The sequence below is a fragment of the Stegodyphus dumicola genome, chromosome 3 (assembly GCF_044657685.1).
Source record: "Stegodyphus dumicola isolate Sdum_Otavi_A_Nest chromosome 3, ASM4465768v1".
Lineage (NCBI taxonomy): Eukaryota > Metazoa > Arthropoda > Arachnida > Araneae > Eresidae > Stegodyphus > Stegodyphus dumicola.
The window spans coordinates 110,422,743-110,449,321 of record NC_140770.1 but is presented as its reverse complement, the minus strand read 5'-3'; the positions used below and the strand labels follow the sequence as shown (position 1 = coordinate 110,449,321).

Sequence of the window (26,579 nt, the reverse complement as noted above, 5' to 3'; positions counted from 1 at the left end):
CGTAAACAATCTTTTAATGATGAAATCTGTAATTTCTGGCATCCGGTGGGTATTGTTTAGCACTTTTATTCTAAGTTGCATCAAAGAGGTTGTTTATCAGCAAATAGCTGCCACAGTTAACACTGATGAATGAGAAGACAAGTGATCGAAGAGCTGTACCACTTGTTGATTATTCCTCCATTTTGGTGATACCCATATGTGTTGATTGTTCCGTGTGTGGACAACAGTCTTGGGCTTTAATTTGACCTTGAAATGTAAATAAAAAGAAACTCTCAACAATTAAAGGCATAGGGGCTAAAGTTCAGAATCGACCACTTATTTGTTTGGCATTTGTTTGGTGCTTTTTACAAGATTAAGAAGAATTGGATTTTCGTCAATTTTCTTTCACTTTTTAAGTGAAAATAGGTTGATGTGTACGTGGATAAAGTCAAGAGTGTGTGCAATGCCATTTTTGTGCAATTTTGGGATTTTTTTAAAGTGAAAATACGTGGACGTGTACATGTATATCGAGTAAGTGCAATTCTTAAAAACGCGCCAAGCAGTGGGCAATTCTGCACTTTCCCCGGCATAGGTAATATTTTTATGCATTTAGAAATAGGAGGAGAAGCACTGCCTCTTCAGTCTCTTTTTTAAAGTCCCCCCACCCCGGATTATATTGACAGCCTTGTAAAAGGCTTTACTTTGTGGTATTTTTTCGATAGTTAAAATAAATAGTTGAAATTTTTATTGATGGCCAATTTTATTACGCTTGCTTATCTTGCAAAAATTTTTTAAAGTACTTCAGATTATAATTTTGTTATCTCCTCATTTAATTAGTAAAAAGTTAAAAGTTTTTCACAGCTGTAAAATCTGCCATGATCATTTAGCAAGATATTGAACTCAGGTAATTTGATTTTGTGTTGAAGCCTAACGAAAAGACTGTCTGCATAGTTTATTTTCGCGATTTTCCTTATGCGTTACGCAAATGCGATCCAGTTACTTCTTAATACATTCTCTTCAAAGGTGTCAATCGTCAGTCCGATTAGACCAGTAGCTTTTATGGTATTTAGTTAGATAAGCGAACAAACAAACAAAAACAGCAGAGTTATAAAGGTAACTGAAATTTTATTATTATTAAATTTAAATTTTATGGATAATATAGTCTGGATAAATTTTTAAAAAATATTATATATATATTTTTAACTTCAAAGATATCTTATGTTCGAAGAGTAGCCCTGGAGGCGACGTTTGGTACCTTTAAGGATGTAAGCAACATTTTATTATGCGAAAAGTTAATACCATGTAAGGAATAGCAACTAGGGAAAAGTATTTTAAGAAGTGTTTATTTCTGTTTGACAACTTATTGCTAATTTGGCTCTGTTGCCTAGCTAAATTAGTATTAAAAGTCAAGTAATGTGCATTTATGATCTCCCCCCTCCCGAAAAAAAAAAAAAATTCTGAAAGGTTTTTGGGTTTTAAATTATGTCTAAAGGGGCGTTTTTTTAACATTCTGTCTGTTACCTTTGTTTATTAAATATCATGTTCTTTGCACTTAATCCATAAAATTCAATTCAACAGCAATATATTCGTTAAAGATTTACAAAATATGAAATCAATAATAAAACAAATTTCAAATTTGGGCTTCCACATGCCCATATTCACAGTAGGATTATGTCATTCAAAATTCGATGGCTCTATATACCATTGTTTTATAACAATGCAAAAAATATACATACATTTACGCAGATTTTTCATTATTTAATTTCTTCAAATATAATGCAGGACTCTTAACATTTAGTGGCAACAGTTTGAAAAGTGAAACGGACATTTCTAGTGAGCCAACGCAAAATCACAAAACGAAAACATATGTAAAAAAAAAGTCCTTCAGGGACAAAGTCCCTTTGGGGGGGGGGGAAGAAGACAATTTTTTTTTGGGTGTGTATTAATTAATCACATTCGTATTTCCTCTAAAAAATTTCTGAATATATTGTATTTATGATCTACACATGTATTAAATGACAAGCTGTTCTTGATATTTATTTCTAAATGTTTACCATTTTACTATGTTTTCTGCTTATGAAAATATAAACATGTGAAATTTACATTTTAGAACATATATCAGAAAAAGCTTTTGATAATAGAAAAGAAAAATATATGATTTTAACATTAATAATGCAAAAAACCTTGATCTTATTTTTTGTTAATGAGGTCGGTTAGAGCCTTTCCTCCATAAAATAATAACCTCCATGAAATAATAACCAATGGTGGATAATCAATAAATACCATTATTCTTTTAACAGGTAAACTGAAAAACGAAGTTAAAAAATATTTGTAGTTATGTATTAGTGCGTTTTTAATTGTTAAATGAAGGCTGCTATTAATATGAAAATAGAACAACAGGTCTTTGAAGAATTTGGCTTCTAAGGAATTGCATTGAACTGCAGAAAATGTTAAGAATCTCCTGTTCGCTAATTTTACATATATCTTTTTGTATAATATTCATAAATAGTCTGTAGTTTGACATATAATAATTCGTAAGGAAATTTGTCCGCAGCAGTCCGTTTAAAGCAGGGTTTCTTAAACGTTTTGGTGTGGGGACCCCCTAATATTTACAAAAATGTTGTGGGACCCGATAAGTATTGCGCAAATCAGACACAAGCATGAGTGAAACTATCAGTTTCTTCATTTTTCTGAAATATACTAATGCAGTTTTAGGTCATTCATTGAGTTTAATTTTTAAAGTAAAATGAACGTTTCTATTATTTAAAAAAATAATAATAATGCATTGAAACGTTTTTGTTTTCTTTGTCTGTATTGTCTTATCTTTATCTATTTTCAGATACATTATGTAAAAATATTTGGTAATTATAAAATTATTATAAGTCAAAGAAATATAAAAATTGCTAAATTTTTGGCAATCTCATCGGGGTCGCGACCCACAGTTTAAGAAACTCTGGTTTAAGGCAAGAATTTCGTCATGGCATGGCGCGAATTTCCTTATTTCAATTTTTTTACAATTTTCTAAGATTACGCAGAATATCTGAAGACCGAATAAATATCTAAAATTTTAAATTTTTTCGTATATCATTTTTTTAATGTTTGCTATAACTGTTGGATTAGTTTCATATTTAAATAGTTTTTAATGACACATTTCGTTAGAATTTCATCAAAGTGGCAACAAATGAAATCCAAATTATTATTTAAGCAACATTCCCTGGGCCAAGCAAGTCCTTTATCTAGGGGTGATCCTCAGCAATACTCTTACATGGTCCCAACACATCACTTCTATTATCCAAAGGTTCTGAGTTGGTAAAGTGCAACTCAACCCCTTAATTGCTCGGAACAGTGTGTTATCTATAGACAACAAGTTACTTATTTACAAGTCCATTCTCAGACCATTACTCTGTTATGCCAGTCCCATCTGGGCCCACACACGTAAGACAAACAGAGGCAGGGTGCAGGCTTTCCAGAATATTGTATTAAGACAAATCACCAATGCGGAGTGGTATATTCGTAATAATCGAATACACGAAGAGCTGAGCATGGAGCAGCTACGATCATTTTACTACAGGCCTGCCAAAAGGTTCCATAATAGGCAGCAGATTATTGATAACCCCTGTATTAAAGGTTGTGATTACGATTACAATGATCTTGTAAATATGGACCGCCCACTTGCTCAATTTAATGTGTATATTATATAACCCACTCTCACTCCTACGCCTGCATTATGTTTACTTTTATCTCTTTGTACCTGCCTCTGTTGTGATGTATGTTATCTTACTTTTTCATATTTGTTAACTTTTTGTGTAATATAACTTTTTCATGTATTATATACTTTATATGGATCCAGACTATTAACTTGCTCACTTACCTTGTCATACTGTAGTCATGGCTCAACAGCTTCTCTGGGCTCTCACCTTAACAGCAATACCCAAAAAACCTATTAAAAATTAAAAAAAAAAAAAAAAAAAAAAAAAAAAATCCACTTAATTCATCTTTATTTTGAAATTTGCTTATATGCTTTTATTGAAAGGCTATTTGAGGATACAATGTTAAATGGAATCAGAATGTTCTACAAGGGGTAAGGCCTCTGGCCTAGGCACCCTGGTGTTGCAAACACCGCTCTACTGGGGAGCGCAATGAGTCAGTTTTTACTTCCTTGTACGAAGTGAAGGAAGTGTAGTTGTAATCACGAAAAATTTCAGGGAAGTTGCATCTCCGTTCTGCGAGGTTAATGTTTAACGCATGCGCAGTGTTATGTTTCGCTAGCGTAATAGGCTGGCATCTGTTGTACACCTGAAAGGTATATTTCAACCGTACCTGAATCTATTTTGCATGATATCTGTACGTACAAACAGAACAAAGGACTGTTTTCCAAACTGGATTTTTTTTGTGACGTCTGTACATAGGTGTGGGCTCTAGTGTAGAATTGGGTGTTCCTTCGATTAGCGACCCCCCCCCCCCCCCCAGTGAAACCTCATTTCTGGTGAAGGTTCTCGGTAAATAATGAAATCTAACTTTTAATACTGTTTCTTGATTCCTATAGTTATATTTGGGAAAGTTTTATACTCATTGTGAAAAAATAAAATTTAAAAAAGTTTGACTCGTGTACAGTAGAAGTTTATCGAGATATATAATTTCAGAATATGGAATTTGTGAAGTCATTTTCAACTTTGTTTAATTAAGGTAATTTCAGAATATGGAATTTGTGAAGTCATTTTCAACTTTGTTTAATTAAGGTAGAATCATTCCAGGGAATAAGTTTGAATGAAGTGTAGCATAAAATGTGTACTATAATTTAATAGGGCGGACAAGGAAGTCATGTAGCGTCCATATCAGTTTTTTAGCTCAAAGGGGCAATTTACCCAGAAGGGATATTCATTTCGTTTTGGCATTTTGCTTTGAATTAACTATAAACGGTGAATCCCTCTTTAAATTGTTGCCACTAAATATTAGAGTCCTGTATTATATTTAAAGAAATTAAGTAATGAAGAATCTGCATAAATGTATGTATGTTTCTCGCATTGTGATAAAACAATGGTACCTAGAGTACCATAGTACTTGAACCATAATGCTAGAGTACTATAGTGCAAATTTTGAAGAACATACGTTTCCATCTGAATATGGGCATCTGGAAGCCTAAATTTGAAACTTGTGTTATTATCTATTTTATATTTTGTAAAGCGTTTTTGAGTTTTTGATGAAGAAACTCAACGATTTCGAAGCGAGCAATGGAAACTCTGTACGGTGGGGGTTGGGGATTTATCTCCAGCACACGAGACTGTGTATCCAAAATTCTAAAGTTATGCTCTTTTAAATATTTTGTGATATTGCTGTTAAATTGAATTTTATGATTTCAGTTCGAAGAACATGATATGTAATAAATAAATGTAACAAAAAAAAAAAGTTCCCTTTGGGCGTAATATAAAATCTGAAAGCTTTTAAATTATTTTTTATTTTATTTCATTTTTGAGTATGAAAAATTAGTAAATAAAATGTTAGTTTGCTGAATCCTTATGCATAGTTTGACACCCATCACATCTTCCTGATAAATCCCAGAAGGAATTTCCCAGAAGTTTTCATGTTTTACTAAGAATATGTTCCCTGACAATAAATGAAATTAATCGAATTAATTAAACTTAAGTTGAACAAAATTCCCTTTCTCCACACATGGTGATTTTCAGCACATAATGTATTGTAGACATTTGTAGCACTTTTATGAAGGAACAGTTAATCTTTAGTCATTAATATTCGTATCTTAGTTTTATGTTATATTAATATATGGTACACTATTAAATTTATCCACAGAATAATAAGTATATTATTTATTAGGCCAAAGAGGAATTAGACCTAAAGTGGTATCACTCTCAAAACTGCATTTTTGCTTCCTTTCAGTTTCTGCATTTGTTCACTTTTCAAACTGTTGCCACCAAATATTATGCTATACCAAACAAAATGTTTTTCACATTGTGAAACAAAAGGGCCATCAAATTTTGAATAATGTAGTCCTCCAACCGAACATAGGCACTTGGAAGCCTGAATTTTGAATTTGTTATACAGTATAAAGACCATAATCCGGAACGATCTATAATCCAGACCTCAAAGCCACAAACTTACACATGTGCATAAAACCAGTAAAGCGTTTACCCATGCGCGCTTCCGATAGTGAAGAAAATTACATTAAAAGAAATGTTTAATAAAGTAAACAAATAAATATTACGCTTTTTTTTTTGGTAAATTTTGATGCACTTTAGATCATAATTGCTCTTTATTTCATAAATTACGGTTTCATATTTTTAATTGTATAATTTCTGCATGCCATCTTACCAGATTTAATTTGATGATCTATAATCCGGAAAAAAACCCTAATCCGGAATCGCCGAAGTCCCGACAAGTCCAGATTATGGACTTTGTACTGTATTACCTAGTTCAAATTTTGTAAAACCTTAACGAACTTTTGATTAACAAACTCAACAATTTCAAAGCAAGCAATGGCAGCACTGTACCGGGGGGGGGGAAGAATTTTATCTCCAGCGCTCGAGAATGTGTGTTGGAAATTCCAAAGCTATGCTGTTTTTAAATATTTTGTGATATTGCTGTTAATTGAATTTTGTGTGGTTTAAATGTGAAGACCATAATATTTAATAAATAAAGGGGGGTGAAAAGCCCTTTTAGGTGTAATATAAAATCTGAAAGCTCTCAGATTTCCCCCCCTTTTTTTATTTATTTATTTTTACTTTAGTTTCCATCGTATTTAAAAGTACTTTAATAAGTATCACTTTCCTGTGCATAAAATCGCAAGATTATAAATTGAAATTAGCAAAGAACATGAAATTTAGGATATCTAATTAAGTATTAGCATATTTAATATCTAATAATAATTTTTTATCTAATAATATTTTTAGAGTTTCCAATAATTATTAATATAAGGCTCGTGTTATAAATAATATTTTAGTGACACCAGTCATTCATCATAAAGTGAATTTAAGTCAGTTTGGAATTCTTTTGAAATGGCGTCACGGCTCAGCGAGAAAAACTTTTTGAAAACTTAAAAGAGTTATCTTATTTCAGGGCTGCAGCTGTACCTGTCATTCTTGTCTTCTTTAATGCAGGATTATAGATGTTAAATAGTGGCGCAGACATAATGTGAGCAGAGAACTTTCTTGATTTGGAGTCCGAGATTAAAATGCACTGCAGAATTTAAAGTGCTCTTCCGAAATTCAAACTAGTTCCTAAATTAGTCTTCCTAGGGTATTGAAGTTCCTAAATTTAACTGAATTTCAGGAATACAAGAAAAAGCTGTTTTCCAGAATTACATAGATTCCCTTCCATTGGCTATTACTGCTGAAATTAATTTTGATGCCAATCTTTTTATGAGTGTGATACTTATGAAATCTGTGTATATACAATATAAGGTATAAAATTTTTCCAGTTAAGTGGTAATCTTGATTTAAAACATAGTCGTTAAACTCTGTTGCACCTAAAAATATAACTTTTCCTTCACAGAAGTCCTAAAGCTGTAAGTGTTTTGTAGAAATTCCCTAACTCATCACACAGAAGCTGGAATTTTATGAAGGAAAGTTACATTAAATAATTTAATAGAAAAAAATCATTTTAAAATTTCATTTTTTAAAAATTATAGTATGTGAAGCGGACGTCAGTAATTTGATGTTAAGTGAAATTTCTTCTAATTATGTAGTAGTCTAAATATGATCGCCAGTAGTTGATCAAAAAAATTTTTAGATACATATGTATTATCCTGTCGCCCTTACCATCATGGCCTACTATCAAACCATGAAAGTTTGCGCAGATCATGCCGATGTGCCAGCGGCACTACAGAATTTTCAAGGAACATGCCTGTTTATGTAAAAAACAATTAATATACAACCCGCTTCAATTTTGTGTTTTGTAAAAAGACTTTAATCGATTTCCACTATTTTGTTAAACCCTCTGATTTTACCTGTTTGGAAACAGAGACTACAAATTTTCCGCAGTAGTTGTTCCAGTCCGTTACTGTTATGTCAGCCATTATCAATTGACCGTACCATGTCCATTAATACACATTTTTTTTATAGCTAATATCCGGTTTTTATAGCTAGTATATTATAGCTAATATCCTGCTTGCTGTTCTTTGGAAGGCAGTACTTAAATGTTAATATATCCCCCCCAAAACTGGAATGAAGAAATACATAACAGGAACAGTTAATTTATATCCTTGTTGATAAAAGCAAATCTAACTATATTAATCCGAAGGCCAAATGTTATTTAGTGCCAATTATGCTTATCCATACTTGGCGCTGAATCTCGCTGTTTCGTGACAGTTGAATCAAAGAATATGTATTTGAGTTGAATGGTATTACCATATTGTGGTGAACTATTATTTGTTGTATGATAGATATAGATGTGATTTTTTAATATTTTAATCATTATCGTAGACAAATGAAAAAATTCATTATAAATGGTAACACAAATAAACATAAAATTTATTGCTGATTACCTTCCCCCCCCCCAAATTCATTTGAACTTTGATGTAACTGTTTGCATAATTAACCAAGGAGATTAGAATAGATGGAGTAAGCCTTCCTCGTATGTTCATTAATTCATTATCGCTGTTGCCGGAATCTTGTTGTTACGTAATGTGTCCGACTCTTGACACTTTAGCCCAGAGGGCGCATGACTGTATAATGTCAGGACCAGGTAGCAGGAGGATTGGAATTGGGAAGAAGAGGGTGACTACATCACAAGTGAGAAAAACGAGCAGATTAAAGCCAAAGACCATGAGAGACGAAGACAAAGTTGGTAATCTGATTTGTTAAGTGTTGTTCATGAAGAGTTGATGGGGAATAAGGAAAACACAATACATAATACATTTTATTAACTACAAGAAATACTAAGATACATAATATGAATACAAATCAAATATGAAATACATTGCAAAATAAGTAAGATGAGATAACATAAAGACACCTATATGTACAATGATGTTGCACTGTTAATCTGATTAAGTTGAAAATTAGAGTCACGGGTGAGGAAGGCCGCAAGTAGTCTGATGTTAGAGTCCTCAGCAAAAACAATCTTGCTTTATCAAAGAAAGTTCTGTTCGATCGATGTAGAAATTCTTCCACACTTTCAATATGTAGATCCCTATGAAGGGTCTCATTTGAAACATAAAAATGCATATTGGTAATTATTCTGAGAAGTTTATTTTGCATTATTTGGAGCTTCTTATCATTTTGTGAGTAGGTCACCTAAGCAAGGGATGCATATGAGAAGATTGGCCTTATTATCGCAGTATAAATGTGACATTTTCTTCTCAGGTCTAATTTTGAAGATTTTCCTATAAGCGGGATGAGGTTTTAAATTGCAGCAGCGGCTTTGCATTGGGCACTTTGGATATGATCCTTCCAATTGAATCTGTTATTTAAAACCACTCCAAGGTATGTGGCCTTTTTAATTATGGGGACTTCCACGTCCAAGAATTTGATTTTCCTGTCAAGAGGTATTCTAGAGTGTTTTTCCCCAATAATAATTAGCTGTGACTTTTGACCGTTAATTGCGATTCTCCATTTTGTACAACAGTGTTCGATGGCTGGTGTTTTTTCCCGAAGTTTGTCTAATGCATGTTCTTGACTGCGACTTAATGGCCAGTGCCGTATCGTCGGCATAATAACCCAGGTACGAGTTAATACCTTTACACATATTAGGGAAATCTGCCACATAAAATAAGTACAAAATGGGTCCTAGAATGGATCCTTGAGCTACCCAGCATTCAAATGCTTAGCTTCTGAGTACTTGTTTCCAAAACTAACGAAAAACTTGCATCTTCTTATAAAGGAGTTAAATCATGTCTCTGCTATAGTCAAGAGAGATGAGCTTGAAAATTAGCCTCTCATGCTAGACGCGGTCGAAGGCTTTCGCCACGTCTAGCATGAGTAAGGCGACACTTTGATTCCTAAACAGTGCAGATCCAATAAACTCACAGAGCCATACTAATTGCTTTGTCGTAGAGATATTTTTTTGAAATCCAGACTGCTTCGGAGGAAGTTTTGTCATATACGGTTCATTTCTTTTACCAGTATGTTCCTTGCAATGAAAATGAAGCCATGATATGTGACGATGCATGACATCACGCAGGAACAAAAAAAATAATAGGAACAAAAATAAATAAATGAAATATAAAGATGTAAATAAACTACTATATTAAATAAATAAGAAATACTTAAACAATAAATTAAAATATCAAAGCCTATCATTGGGTCTGGTTAAAATAAACACCTTGCATGTGTCCAAACTACAGTTAATGTCAGGGGGGGAAGTTTGTAAAAATTAAAGAGCATGCAATAATTAACAGAGTTATTTTGCAAGCTCAGTGGTAACTATCATGGTTTTTTTTTTTTTTTTTTTTTTTTAAAAAGTAGTAGTTTACATTAATGTTCTATTTTTCATGACGAGTAATTTTTTTTCTTTTCTTTTAGGGAAGATGTAACCGTGAAAAGCCACCGTGCAAATATTTTCACCCTCCACAACATCTGAAAGATCAGCTGCTCATTAATGGTCGTAATCACCTTGCCCTGAAGAATGCTCTGCTGCAGCAAATTCCTCTACAGCCGCTTCTCACAGGCCAATTGCCTACTGCAGTGGTAAGTGGTCTTCTGTACAGTCAGCTGGCACAACAGCAACAACTGCAGCAGCAACAACAGTGCGCTGCTGCACTGAATCTGATGAGTGCAAATGCACTCAAGGTGAGTATGGATCATGCACTCTGCTGAGCAGCTTTTCCCTTTGCATCATGGGAAAGTCAGTTCTTTAGGATGCTCAACAGTTATCAGAAAACTTGCTGCTTGCTTAAAGTTCTGTAAACGGACAAGAGGTATCACTTTCCTTAAATTTTATATGATGAAACAAGATTTATCGTACTGCATCAGAGAAAAGGGAATAAAAGGGGGCATACCTTTAAAAATGAAAACTCCTTTACCATTCAGTGATTTCGAAATTATGCATGTATAGTGCAGTGTTTCCCAAATTGTGTTGATTATCATCTTTGAAACTGGAATGTGTGTATTAACCTTCATGTTGACCAAGAGAAATAGGCAAAGTTTTTCTGTTACCCGTCAGTGATTAATGGATAAGAAACCGACTTTTGGCCAGAATGAAGCCACATGCTTGGATACACCCCAAAAAATAAATACAAGAAGATATATTGCCAATAGTATTTGGAAACATTCAAGCTTGGGTGGCTTTCAGAATTTATGTTAATTAATTTTGTTATGTTATTTTTTAATATATGAAATAACAAAAAATTGTTATTATTACAAAATATGATTATTTAGGCCTATATATATCATTCTTTACATATCTCTAGGCTGCAGCCTCAGGTCAAATTATAGCACCATATTTTATTTTAAAATAAGCTGAAAATTAAGGCATTCTGAGGAAATAAAAGTTATCTTTATCTTGCTGCAGTGGATGTTGTTATAGAAAATATTCTGCTTGCTGTAAACAGTAGTAAGGAAAAATTGAAAACTGTAGTACTTTCTGATTATCTGCAGCATCCATCCCCCCCCCCAAAAAAAAATTGATATCCCATTAGTGACTAACTTTCTCTCGAGATAATATGCAAATGGCTACAACCATTTTGAAAATGGTACTGCCCTAAGAATTCCATAACATTGCAATAAATCAGTAAAATTTAAAAAGCAAGAAACATCTGTGGTAAAGCACTTGCCTTTCTGAAGAAATCATTGTGTAATCTTTTTGCACTATTGTTCTCCCCATGTACACTAGAAAAAAATCAAAGTTACTCAAATTTTGCTTTCTTTTTCATTAGCTTGCAAACTCCACAGTCCCATTACAATTACAGTACAAAGTCCGTAATCCGGACGTCCATTATCTGGAATGACTATAATCCGGACCTCAAAACCACAAACTTACGCATGCGTGTAAAGCCAGTAAAGCGTTTACCCATGAGCGCTTCCGATAGTGAAGAAAGTTACATTGAAAGAAATGTTTAAAAAAGTAAACAAATAAATATTACTCTTTTTTTTTTTTTTTTTTGTTTTTGTGTAAATTTTAATACCTTTTAGATCATAATTGCTCTTTATTTATTTTTAATTTCTGCGTGCCATCTTACCAGATTTAATTTGATGATCTATAATCCGGAAAAACCCCTAATCCGGAATCGCTGAAGTCCTGACGAGTCCGGATTACGGACTTTGTACTGTACTTATTAGGAGAAAAAATACGTTCATTACAAGAAAAACAAATGCTAATAGCTAACGAATTTGGAGATGGAAATCTGTGCTTCCCTACTGTGCAAGTACACATACCTGGGTTGCAACATAAATACATTTTGGTGATCTCCGCAGTCGACTGTAGACTCTTTGATACTCTATGCAGTCTCAATGTTTTATTAAGTTCTGCTGCCCAGTACTTTCCTAAATTCTTTAATAATACTAATAATTGCTGGGCCTAACTACCACCTCTGTTGCAGCTGCCATCCCTGTCAATGTCATAGTCTACCTGATTTAGAAACATAGCATATTGTTTTGTGAATACTTTTCACGTTTTCACTTTTCAAGTGAGGATAATCAGAAACAAACTTTATTGTGACCATTTGTGGATTCTAATTTTAATTCATATACAAACTGAATAACGCACTACACTAAAAATGAATCTTTGTTATTAGGTGCTCATATCTACTGATGATGATGGAAGGTTTATATCATATCTGACATGCTGATGATCTTGAGCCAAACTGAAGTATCAGTGTATTAAAGAAATAATATGGACTAGATATTATAGAAAACAGTACCAGAAGCCGACAAACTGGGATAGCAGTTAGTGGCGCTGACTGCTGTACCGAAGGGTCTGAGTTCGAATCCCGGAGAAGGCATGAATGTTCATAATGTATCGTATGTGTGGTAAGGGGGCACTCTAAATATGTGGTGAGCCAGAAATCCTCTCGAGAGGTGGGTTGGGAGGCTCTTGGACATGTGCCCTCTGGTGTGCTCTCCATCAAAATTGGGGACAGAATTGAGCAAAGCCGTACGGTCACCTGTATTGTGCGCTCAAGGCTCTTTCCAATGACAGGAACAATCTTGCACTCCTTGCTATGATGAATATCATGAGATTGTTCTGATGTTACTCTTAGGCAAGTAAGATAAGTCACAACAGCAACAGTACCAGAATGTTGTTATTATTACTTTAAACTGTTTAATCATTGTGCCATGAATGAAACCAGAAAAGCACTTCCTGAAAATTAATAATATGTTATTTAAATGTCTAAAGAAATTGTGAATTTCCAATTTCAGAAATCCTCTTCTGGTATAACATTAGTAGTTGCCATTGATAAGTTTTTTTTTTATTTTATTTTATTTTATTATTATTATTATTATTATTATGAAATGGCTAGAATTTACTTAGTTATTCTTCTGCAGAATGTTTTATGCTTATCTTTTATGTTTTCATTGTTAGTAGTATTGCAGTTAAGTGTTTTTTAAGTACAGTATAAATTTTAATTAGTACAATTCATTAATGAACACAGGTATGTGAAGTCACCTTTTACACTGAGTATTATTCGCTGTTTTGGTATGCAAGATTAAATGTTTGGTAGCTTATATATTTTCATCATAATGCATGTATGAACTCTTTAGGTCTGTAGTTCTCAAATTTTATGTGGTGCAAACACTTTCTCCTTTAGGGAAAAATTTCTCATTAATTGAAAATCCTTGCATTAGACTGAAGCAGTTGGAGGGAGAGCAGGGAAAAGTGATCTATTTAAAAGCATTGAAAATAACTGCTTTTCAAAATCGAATGCTTCAGTAGTTTTTTGCATCTGTATTTTATTTAAGCAAGATTTTACTGCACCGCCATTACACATAAAAATTAAAATTTAAAAAAATAAATTATCTGTATTTAGCAGGTAATAAAGAAATATATGTTGAAATGTGTTTTAGCTGTGTTTTGAATATAATGACTGGATAAATAATGAAATAATATATTGACAATCTTCAAATTTTTTCCCTTAAAATTAGTCTTCAAATGGCTGCATATAATTGAGCTTTGTAAATTTTTATATACTGATGGGCCAAGGTTTTAATTTTTTTTTTTTTTTACCTTAGTGGAAGTATGCCTTTATGGAGGATTTTCTAAGAGAAACTGGCACATATTTCCATTTCACATGAAGAAAAGCACCCACACAATGAACCCATTAATCCTAGGTTCAAACCTGAGCAAAACTACCAGCATTCGGTGGTCTGAATCACAAAGTCACTGGTGGGATATGCTTGAACAAGGATGAAAATTGTATTTTTATGAAAAATAATCATTTTAATAATCATGTACATTCTAATCTTGCACATGAATGAATTGCTCAAATGGTAAGATCACGTAAATGTGCTTGTTATGTTGATACAAAGCAGTATTTTCCAGTGTGGGCTGGACTGCTTCCAAGAACTAAGGAGATCTAGCAATCACTACCAGTAGATCTTCTCAGATCCGAGGGACAATAAATGGGCATGAGACACAGTTGAGCAATAAGAGCAAGGAAAATTTGATTTGATAAACGTTTAAACATTTAACTTGATTATATATACATTACAGTCCTGCAGCTGTAAAAAGTCATACAATATTGTGCCAGTCAACCCTCCATACCTGTTGATCCAAGTTGTAATTTTTTTTAATAAACACATTATCAAGCAAAAACATTTTTTTGACAAAGTAGAATTTTCTTTCCAAGTTATCAATTAAAAATCCTAAAATATAACCTCTTAGATGACGAAAACAACCACTTAAGGAGCTGGTTTTTGGAACATCCCAGATAAATGTTCTTTCAATGGATAATTAAATGGAGATATATTTTCCAACATATATTTGATTCCAATGTATTGATTGCTGAGATGCTGAAAATGCTAAAGCCCCGAGCCTGTACAAGTCTGTACGTACTATATTAAGCAGGTCTGTCTGCAAGCATCATGCTTTTCAATTTGTACCACTGACTTATTTGTGGGAGGTGTCTTTGCATATTTTATTAACTTCATTACGATAAAAGTTTTTGAAGTCTTTAATCAATACCATTCTGTTTCTGTATTTCAGGATGAGTTTTAATTTGAGGTAATGTAGGTGCAATAAATTTTTATTATTAAAAAGAAGCATAAATTGAGAAAACCAGGATTAAATTATGAATGCATTATATTCTATCAAGTAAATCGAGTTGTTGTGATCTTATACTTACTTAGCTGTTGTAATATCACTAACATGTATTAACTACAGCTTTACATTAATTGTTTTTAAAATTCACGAGTAAGTGCACAGTTGACATACTAATATTTAACGACTATGTTTGAAACTAGTTATGATTCTTATATAGCATCTTGTTTTTAAAAGGAAAAATAATTTTCACTCAGAGAAAATAGTAGACGAGTTTTAACTGTTTTTAGTTATCTTGTGTTATTTATTGCAGTTCTAATTTAAAGCTTTTGGTAGGAAATGTGTTACGTGTTTATGTGTTTTCATACACACCGTGAACACTGCATTTGTGAAACACTGCATTAATGCATTTAACACTGAAGTAACTGAAGTGCATGAAATTCCTATATAAAAATAAAATTCTGTTTACTTCTTTGAATGTGGGGATAATTGTAATAAAATACATTATTTTATAGAGTGCTATCCATATATTTACATTTTCTGTATAGATGATATATATTTGCATGCTGTTAGTTAATTATGTGCTGTTTTTGTTTTTGACTATTGCTTCTTAAAATCTCTGATGTGTATCTTTTATGCTGTCAGACTATATTATATTGAATGGGATTTAAAAAATTGATAAATAAATAATAATAAAAACTTTTTATTAAAAGCAAACTTTGCTGAAGTTTTTTGCAATTTTAATTTGATACATTTTGAGCAGTAATTTTAATTGCTATTTAATATTAATTTGCTGTAGATTTATGTACTTTGTAAAAGTTTTGAATACATATTTATTACTCATAAATATTTGTTTTCATTTTGTTCATTCACACAATATCTCATTTATGTTCTTTTAGATAGTATACTGAGTATTTTTGCTTTATAAGTGTTCTTTTATCTTCTTATGCTGTAAGAATTTTTTTTAATAAATGGTTCCTAAAATTGCTTATTGAGATGTGTCTAAGCAAAAAAATAAGAAATAATTGTGCAAATCAGTATAAAATTGAGTAATTGAGCATGCATAGCTTATTAATACAACAAATATTTAAATAAAATCTTTTAATATTATATCATGATAGACCTTACAGGGCTTGAAAATTAATTTGAAATTCAGAACAAAACTGCACCCCGCTTTTTTTTTTTTTTTTTTAATATATATATATATATATATATAATAGATTATTCATATTAGCTTGGTAAAATGCTTTAGGCAAAATAGCATGTATTTTTTTAATTTCTTCAATATAAATAATTTCTTTGAAATGTTAATAGAACCCCTCTTCCCTTTCTAAGTATAGTGCTAAGATTTAGCTCTGCTACTTTTTAACTTGTGATTAACGTGAATACATTATGATAAACATTTTATCTTCATTGCATCATTTAATGCACTTCCTTTGCTTTTAGCTTAATTATAGAACCCGTCCAGGCAGCATAAATAACATTTCATGGTGGAAGTTTGTTATATCTTTTATTTCTTCCTTTTCTTTTTCTGTTTATATATATAGGACTTTCATCAGCTGTATAACACTAGCATGCTTTTGTTAAAACAATTTTAGAGCTATGGTTTACGTAATTCCCTTTTAGATAGGTGTAGCTTGTAAACATTATTCTCTTGTCCACCTATTGCTTTAACTCCCTTGATCCTGTTGTAATGATGTGGTATTCACAAAGAACTGACTTTTCTGGTTTTATTTCCATTTGCTTTTATTTTTTAACATAATTTGCTGGATGGCATTCTGTACTTTAACTTTGCACAATACGTGATTAGATTACATCCCATTTCTTCCTTTTATTTATTAATTTTTTTAAACTGAAAAACTTCTGCTTTTTGCTGATTTTAGGTACTTTAGAAGGTAATATTACTGTTAGCATATTAATTTTAAGAAATACATGCTGAAAAGTATATTTTGCATGCAAAAGAAAGCAGTTTACTTAAAAATTACAATTAATAGTTTATTTTAACGGTACAATTTTAAGTATTAAAATTGATGTCCCACAAAATTTCTTTTCTTTATTAAAATAATTTTATGCTTTTGCTTTTATTTTTGTTAATGAAACTATAATTCAGTCAGTTTAAGAAGGTCTTTGATTACATATATATGTTCAGTTTTTAATCAAAATTTTGTGTAAGGTATCAGAATAATTAAAAAAATGAAATTTGTTAACCATTATGCTGTTATACATCTGCACATAAGCTTGCCATCTAGCAAATAATTGCATGCATTTTTATTTTTATTCTGTTGGTTTATTATTGTGTTTCCTGTTCTAATTTTACAATTGCAGAAGTGTATTATTAATTTTTTTTGCATTATTATTGTTAACATGTTTTGCTTTATTAGCTATTTATTGGGTAAACTACTAATTGTAACAGTTTTGCATAGTGCATGTTTTAACTTTTGCTGTAGAAGTAAAGTTTTTCAAGTTGCTAACTACTGCATGTTTTGAAACTAGTGGCCACTTGAATCATAAAAAGTATTTTTTAAAACTATATTATAGAGCCAAACCCAGCTGCTGTGTTTTTCTAATTCAGTAGTGCTCATTCCTATTCTCTCAGATTAATCAGTAGTTTATTTGATTGATGTCTGTTGTGTGGTTGCACTAAAATGCATTTTTATTTCTAAAATCTAAAATATCAAAAGCAGTTAGATCTAAAATATCTAACTGTTTTAGATTCAAAATGTCAAAAACAGTGTTAATTATGTATAAGTACTTTAAATACATGTATTATATATATATATATATATATATATATATATATATATAGTAGAATAACTCGATTTCGCACTAAGTGAATTTAAGATCATATAACATTATATATACAATATGTATATGTATATATATATATGGTGAATCTTCTCATGGTTAACAAACATTTCTGAAAATGAGAATATATCTGGTAGTATAAATGGACATCAAAATTGAATATCATATTTCTAAAATAACCACATTCACAGAAGGCCAAATTCATTTGGAATTTTGGGTGACATCTTAGAGATTTGTTACCTGTATATGAAAATACTTGTAATGAGTTAGCAATTAATATAGATGCTGCTATTATTAATATCACAAAAAGTTAAAACAGTAAGAATATGCTTGTAGATGCTGCTAGTATCATAAATAGTTAAAATAGTGAGAATGATAGATTGGGGTGGAATGATGGCCCAGTAAAAAAATTTAAAAAATAATAATAAATAAGTGATAAGAATTGGAATAAACACTGAGTATAATATGTAAAAAAAATCATGCAGGGAAACTGTGTTGGGGCAAAGTACTGGTTAATACTCAGCTGTGTGATTGATTGGGCTAAGCTATTGGTGCAGTTGCAAGGACCAATCAGTTTGGTGTATATAAAAAATATGCACTGTGTGATAGAGAATTTTATGAAAATTTTTTTGGTGCTTGAAGAAGAACATTTTTAAAATGTAGAACTTGACATTTTGTATGATCTGCATAAATCAAGAAGGTTCAAATAACAAAATATTAGCAATGCTTTAAAAAACTAAATGCTAGAGAGTTTTTTCAATCCCCCCCCCAAAAAAAAGTCAACTTAGAACTGTGGTTCTGAACCTGTTTTGTTCCATGCATCCCTTTCACCATCACCAGATCATCTCCACCTTTCTTCCAAAATGTGAAAAATACATACATTTATTTAGATTTACATTTTTTAATGTGTTTTATAAACATCAGAAAGTATAAAAAATGTTGATAAATACAGGAACTTGGAAAAAAAGTAGCTTTTTTAGATATGTAAAAAACTAAATACTTAGCTAAAAAGGCTGATTGCATTCTCCTGAAACTATGAATTGCTCCTGTAATTGAGAAACCTTCACTAAAACATCTCTAAACCTGTTATGATAATTCAAGTGTCATTTGTACAGTGATTATAAAATTCAAAATTTTGTCTTCTTACTAATTTAATTTAAAAAAAAGAAACGTCATCAGCTTTAAAATGTATCTAGCTGTTTATTTTTTTTAGGGGAAAGAGATAAAAAATTAACACCAAACTTATGAATCAAAGAGTCTATTATTCAAATTTTGCAGTTTCATGTCGGGCAAAAAATCTGATGTGGACACTACATGACTTCATGGCATATTAAATTACACACATTTTTTTTTTCCCGCACTTCATTTGAACTTATTTCCTCAGAAATGGCAAATTTTGAAATTAAATATCCTGGTCAATTTTTGTGTATGGTAGACAAAATTTTCTTACGTTTATTTTTTTATATTGAGCTTAAAACTTTCCCAAATATAAGTATAGGAACTGGGAGACTGCATTTAAATTTTAGATTTGCCCAAAATTAATTATTATTATTATTTAATCAGACACATCCAAAATAATTCATTTAAAATTTTCTGTAATTGGAAGTATATAACTATGAACAATGATTGCAAAAATAAAGGACTACCCAGGTAAAGGGTGGGTATATATATGTGCTTTTGGTACTGCATATATATGTGCTTTTGGTACTGCCAAATGCAATGAAAAGGGGAGGTGAGCAACTAGATGTATCAGTCTCATATACAGAATTTCAATGTTCTATGGCTAATCATTTTTTTGTTGTGTGAGATACTTTATACATGTATGTACAGACATCATGAATAAATACATTTTGATTCCATTTCATAATCTGTTTGGGAATAAAGATTCCTCTCTTCTATTTGTACATACACATGTCGTGCTAGAAATGGATGGTCAGAATTGATACTTCTGTTGCAATCTGATAAAAAATTTTTCTGATTATAATACTTCCTTTACTTCATAGAAGGAAATAAAAAGCAGAATTAAAGCAATGCATGTCACGGAATATTTATTTTAAGGAAAAGTTTTCGCAGGAAATTGCACTAGTGAAGTGACTAAAAACATCATTATTTGAGTGTTTTCATCTTTTTACTCATGCATGTACATATAAATTTAAGTAAATAGTTTTAAGTGATTATTGCATATTTTTTGTCATTTTTCCTTTGGTTATTTAGATTATTAATTATATTTGCAATAATAAATTTTAATTAACATGGAATTTTTTTTTAAATTTTTATCCTGGTCTTTTAAGAAGTTTGGGTGCTTTCCTGTTATGCCAAGAAATGTCTTACTGAAAAATGGAAATTGGCATGTTCATCCTTAACAAGAAGGGATGATTTATCAGTATACATGAGCAACTTATTCAGTAGCTATCTGTGTTACACAGTTTATTTAATATTAGCGTGCAGAAGCAATTTCAATTTGTATTTATTATTTTAGTTAATTGTTATTTATTGTAAGTGTATTGTATTGTTTATGTATTGTAAGCAGTTTATTTAAACCTCTGAGCATCATAATCGGCTTTATCCGGTCATCAGAAGTTTTGCTACTTGGCATATATTAACTTATAATTTAAAATTATAAGCTAAGAACTAAAATAATAAATGCTGTTTAAATACCAGCCATCATGACGGATCTAAACTCATGCGTCGCTGAGAGGGCTAAATAAAATAAATGGTATTAAGAAACATATCTGAAATTCATTGCGAAGAGACACTTTCTAGTTGCCTTAGTTCAGCAGTTGCTGCTAATAATTTGTGAAAAATATCACATCCGATCTGATGCCCGATCATAAATTCTTCTAGCTAGGTAAAACTCCAGATGATTTCAAGTCATTTTTCTGTGCTATTTGTCCATCATTTGGCTGATTCCTAATGATGCATATGTGCAGCAACTATCTGTTTCTTGCCAAGGCTGAAATGTGCCAATTCCCATTTCTCACATGGCGATTGTAAAAAAAACTTACCTGAAGTTTGTTATATTGTTAATGCCATTGTTATATTGTTAATGCCATATCTCTTTCAGAATCAGTATTTTCATATTTTTGTTTATATTTAATAAGCCACTTAAATTTCTTATTGTTTAGCTATTTTTATTTATTTAGTACTTCCTTGTTAAAGTAAAGACTTCATAAACCTAAGGGACATTTGAAATTTTCTCATTACAAATTATGCGGTTAAATTTATCAGTTCGGCAATTAAGCCTGAAGGCCACTTTAACAAGGAAATACCTAATAGTTTATAAACTAGGTTCAGGAAATAAAAAATTTGTTCAATAATTTTTTTATTGTATTTGTTTTTAGACTTATTTATAAACAAAATGAAAATTTTTCTTCACAGATGAATGGTTTTTTACAGGCTACAACTACACCATATTTACCAGCAATGGCTGCAGCATCTACCTTCAGCCCATATCTTGGGCACACTCCTATGATGACCGGCCTTATGCCAGCAGATGCACTCACTTCACCGTTGAGTTTAGTTCCCTCACCTTTGGTGACTGCTGCTCAGAAATTACAAAGGACTGACAGATTAGAGGTTTGCTTTTTAGAATAGTTTTTGCTGAAGAATTGATTTTTATACTATGAAAGAGGCATGCCCCCCCCCCCCGCAATTTATGCCTGTAATTCAAGCTGAACATCTTATCGTAGTATATGTATAATTTTTCTGATGTTGTGGTTCCTTTACCTAGTTTATGCCTACTTATTGGAAATGTTGTTATTAATCCAACTTAATGCATGCTATCTGAAATATAAATAATGAATTAAAAAATTTCATATTTTTATTTCTGAAAGTTTCATAAAGTTGACTGCTTATTTAACAGACTATCCTCCATTTCCCTATTCTTTGTCATATATTGAAATATGTATTTAAAGGAGATTTTAAAATTATATATGAATTTATCTGTGAAAATATTTTTGTTTCATTTGAAGAAAAATATTCAGAATTCTTCCCTATTTCCTCTCATTTTTTTAAATGGAATATCGTATTTTAAAATTAAAGGGAGCTACTTCCTATCCGTGAAAATAGATGAATGGTGTTGTTACTAATGAATGTAACTGCATGACACCAGTTAATAATTTTCCATTTAAATTTCTCATTTTCATCAACGTCGTTGGAGCTAATAAATCTCCTTTACAGTGCTGATCTTTAAATTTTCGTGGGACAGTTTTCTTAAGTTTAACAATATTATCATATTGCAAGAAGCTTTTGTAATAAAAACTTTTTAAATTCACTATATGAGAAATCAGACAGTAGCTGTCAACTTTTGCCTTATGCATTCACATAAATTTTTTCCATGAACAACATTTTTAAGAGAAAATATTCAAACACTTAAGTACTTGAAAACATTTTTATCACCTGGAAAAAGTTTATAATAATTCCTTTAGCCTATTATTAAGACAAAAACCTCACTAACCTCACTCGATGTCCTTAATCCCATAGAGAAAAATTTGCAAAAGGTTGGGAATTTTAGTCTATTGCTAAGAAAGTAATTTTTTATTAGAAACCAAAAGCTAATTTTATAAAATTTATATGTTATATTAGAAATTTTTCATGAACTTTGGATAGAGGAAGTAGTATGGAAGTAAACATTTTCATTCTTAGTGTTAAAATATATGTATTTATCAGAAGTTACGTATTGCATAAATTATTAGAATTTCTGTTAATTATTACAGTATTTGGCTGAAGTCTGTTGCAGTAGTTTATTATTTTAGTTTTTTGTATCACTTGCACATTTCTTTATGGTAATTTCTTCATTGTATGTTTATTACTTGCTGTTGCTATGCATGCAGTTGTGTTTTTGTGCAATAGGCTGAAACTGTGCCTTTGCTTAAATCTTGGTAGCCCTATTCTTATATGTAGATTGTCGGTGCTATTCAGCTTTCTAGCACAGCCTTCTGAATGGTGGCTTCTGCTTTGCTTTCTCCTTCAGGTGTGTCGTGAGTTCCAACGTGGCAACTGCAAGCGCTCCGAGACAGAGTGTCGCTTCGCTCATCCTCCTGAGCATGTGACTGTGGACAGTAGTGAAGGCACAGTGACGGTGTGCATGGATTTTGTGAAGGGGCGCTGCACGCGAGACCAGTGCCGTTATTTCCATCCACCGGCCCATTTGCAAGCGCAGCTGAAAGCCGCTCAGACTCGTGCCAGTGCGGCTGCAGTGGTAGGCTTTTCTCCCTCTGCTCAGTCTGCTTCAGAAAACACACTGCTTAACATTTGCTTTGGATGTAACAAAAGTTTCTGGAATGGCTCTATTAAATGACTGAAGAAAACTAAGTTTAAATTTGTCCAAAAACATAAGTCTGTGTATATATATGTTTTCATTATTTTAACTTTATGAAGCATTTTATTTGTCTCTTAAAGTTGAGGACCAGTTGCAAATGATATAATGTAAACAAAATCCATTGTTTTAATTGTCATAATGTGTAAAATAATGTAAGCAAAATTCTTTAGTTACCACATGTTACACTGGAAAAACGAGTCTCAGATTTTCTGAAATTATTAATATAGTATAGTTTCTTAATATAATTACTCTTATAATTTATTTAATAATTATGTTCAGCAAAATAGAGGTCATACTTTGCATGTTGCTGTTAAAAAAATAACGCTTCTTTAATGTGTAAATAGCAAGTGTATAAAATGAATATAGTTAGTCTATTTTATTTATTAATTCTATTAAGATATATATTTACATGCTTATGTATAAAAATGAAGCTTCTTTATATTACTTTAAGAATTACTGTGCATTACATTTGCATTTACTTTGGTTTAGGTTTTATTTGCTGTAACAAACTGACTGACTGTTAGGTTAGAGAGCTTTCTTAAGTGCTAATCTGGAAAATAATAATATTTTTCTGGAAGTATGTGTTATAGATATGTTTGTAAAAAAAGATTCTAAATAAATGGGGTTGCTGTGTAAGTAATTCATCTGAATGTGAAATTTGATCTGATTTAGTTACAGCAGTTTTGAATAACTCTTAATAATTATTTTCTGTAGTTAAAGGTGTAACTGCAGAAAGTAGTGAATGATCATATTTATTTATATCTATTTATTTATTATACTTACATTATATTTATGACTATTACATGTCTTAATGGTAAAAATTTACATATTTAATTTATAATTATGAGCTTTTACTTTGATACTTACTAAGCAGAATTACTCTTAAGTGGGCTGTATATTGGTGTAAATTCATCCCTACAGGTATAAGGTAATATGAAATAAGTAATTCTCCTTGTTTAATATGATGGGAAGGAAAAGTTGGATCCTCCTAGACTCTGCCTTCTGAAAGTTAAGGAAGAGCATGTTTTTCAAAGCTCACCATTACAAAAATGTCAGTAACGTTTAAATTCACAGTTCATATACATGACAGTAATGAAGTTTAAGAAACTAAATGCAAAAACAATAGCTACAACTTTTATTTTAAAGAAATAAATTCTTATATAGAAGTTGGAGAAAAAATGCAAAAATTGTAATTTTTGTTTATGAGTGTTGATCTTGAGTTGTTATTACAATTCCGTGGACAATATCCAGGAAATTCATTTACCCGATTCGTGCGGGCAATTGAATGGATGGAAACGGAGATATCATTGCTGCTAGACATTTCAGTGTCTCTAATAGTGTGGTCCATCGACTATGGAATAAATTTGAATCCCAGGATTCTGTGTCTAGAAGACATGTTTGGCGTGAAGAAGGAGTAACATTACTGTGCCTCAGCTCATGGCAGATCATTTAGTGAAAACAGGAACAAGAATCTCTAGCTACTACAGTACTATTGTGCAGATGCCTGAACAATAAGGTCTGTATGCAAGATGACCAGTTGTTTGTGTCCCCTTGAACCGAGGACTCGGAGGTGCCCATTTATGTTGGGCAAGAGAACACATCTCCGGGACCAGTCAACAATGGACATATGTTCTCTTCACAGATGAGTACAGGTTCACATTGAAGAGTGATTCAGGTTGTCAGCTGATCTGGAAGAAATAACGCACCAGATATAACCAATCCCACATTGTGGAAAGATGCAGTTACAGAGGTGTTGGAATAATGGTTTGGGCTGGGATCTCTCTCGGTGGTCACACTGACTTGCATGTGCCATGGAGGAACTTTGACTGGTGTGAGATATCAAGACGAGATATGTGATCATTATGTCCACCCATATGCCACTGCTATTGGTCCTGGATTTCTTCTGATGGATGACAATGCGCATTGAGCCCGGGTTGCTGAAGAATGTTTTGAGGGTCACAGCATGGAGTGGAAGGAATAACCAGCTCAATCCCCAGATCTGAATCCTATAGAGCATCTTTGGCACTACCTTGCGAGACAGGTTGCTGCTTTTAAGTACTCCTCCGGGGTCGTTAGATGAGTTTGAACAAGGATTACACCATGTCTAGTCGTTGCTTCCCATTTCACTGACCGACAACATCATTGACAGCGTGGAATGTCACTGCCGCCAATGTATTGTGGTTAAGGGTAGACACATTCCTTATTAGAATCCATTTTTGTAATGTTACCACAAAGTTTTTCCTCGAAAAACTGATATACTGTTTCTCCAAGACTGGATTTCTCTGCCAAGTGTAAATTTTTTGTTGCAATTCATGTTTGTGTTGAAATTTAAGAACATTCTAAGTCAGATTCATTAAATAATTGTTTAGTGAACATCTCCTGTAAATTTCTTGTGTCGATGCTGCTTCATTTTTAAATTAGACAAAAAACAAAAACAAAAACAAAAAAAAAAAAAAAACCCCGCTCCTTAACGTTTGGAGGGCAGTGTATTTTCCTTTTACTGCTAAGAAATTTGACTATTAGTTTCTAGTTTTAGTAATAGTCTTCTGTCTGGAATACTGCCAAGTAAATCGTAGGCCATTAGCAAACCTTTTCCATGTTTTCTTTATTGAAATTTCTGAGTTGCTCTTTCTGTGTAATATAAACTTAAATAGTTGAAATGTGTCAATTAGCATAGATACTTGAAATAATCTCCTGAATTGTTCTGTTCAGTGTCTTTACTTATAATAATGTGATCATTTAGTTTTGCTGTAAAATATGTTATTTGTTTCTGAAGAACGGAAGAATGTAGAAAAGTTGGGCATGATTGGTTTACAATTTTACTGTAGGAAATAGACTCAAGTTCTTTTGAAAGTTATCTATGATTTCTGCATTACAAATTCACAAAATATGCACTTATCTTCTTTTTCCTTTAAAAAAGGGAAAAAAGATTTGAAAAGAAACTTTTGAAACTTGAGTATTTTGTTGATGCAATTTTATATCTGGTTAGATCTAAAGATGTGACTTGTGAACGTCACAGTATAATACGAATTTCTGCAATTTTCTTTAATTTTGATTTCTGTAATTTCAGAAAATGACATGCATTTTTTTATTATTCTTGTTCCTTTGTTCTTAAATGTAATTTAGGAACTTTTTTATAGACACTGCTCTCTCTCTTTTTTAGTCCTAGAAATGCTTATAGTGGATTTTGAAATGGCATTATATTATCAGACGATTTATCATCTGTGCAAACTGGCAAGTGAATGGTATAATTCATAGCGACAAATTTCAAATTATAACAAAAAATTGGGAGTTCTTAAAGAAAATAATTAATTTATTTACATTTTTG

At 31.7% G+C, this 26,579-nt stretch overlaps 1 protein-coding gene across 11 annotated transcripts in view; it reads left to right on the top strand.

The window, feature by feature from the left end:
* The window catches only part of LOC118190257 (muscleblind-like protein 1), a 307,429-nt gene that overhangs the window by 232,448 nt on the left and 48,402 nt on the right, over positions 1-26,579 (top strand). For 6 of the 11 annotated variants that reach the window (XR_015040246.1, XM_085813182.1, XM_085813177.1 and 3 more), the window contains 3 exons: positions 10,455-10,721; positions 21,310-21,507; positions 22,904-23,131. Coding sequence is in view for 10 of the 11 variants with exons in the window: in XM_085813182.1 (XP_085669308.1) it covers positions 10,455-10,721; positions 21,310-21,507; positions 22,904-23,131 (693 nt within the window). In the remaining variant the exon portion in view is untranslated. The remainder of the gene's footprint in view (positions 1-10,454; positions 10,722-21,309; positions 21,508-22,903; positions 23,132-26,579) is intronic. The other 5 variants (XM_085813181.1, XM_085813187.1, XM_085813184.1 and 2 more) reach the window with 4 other exon arrangements.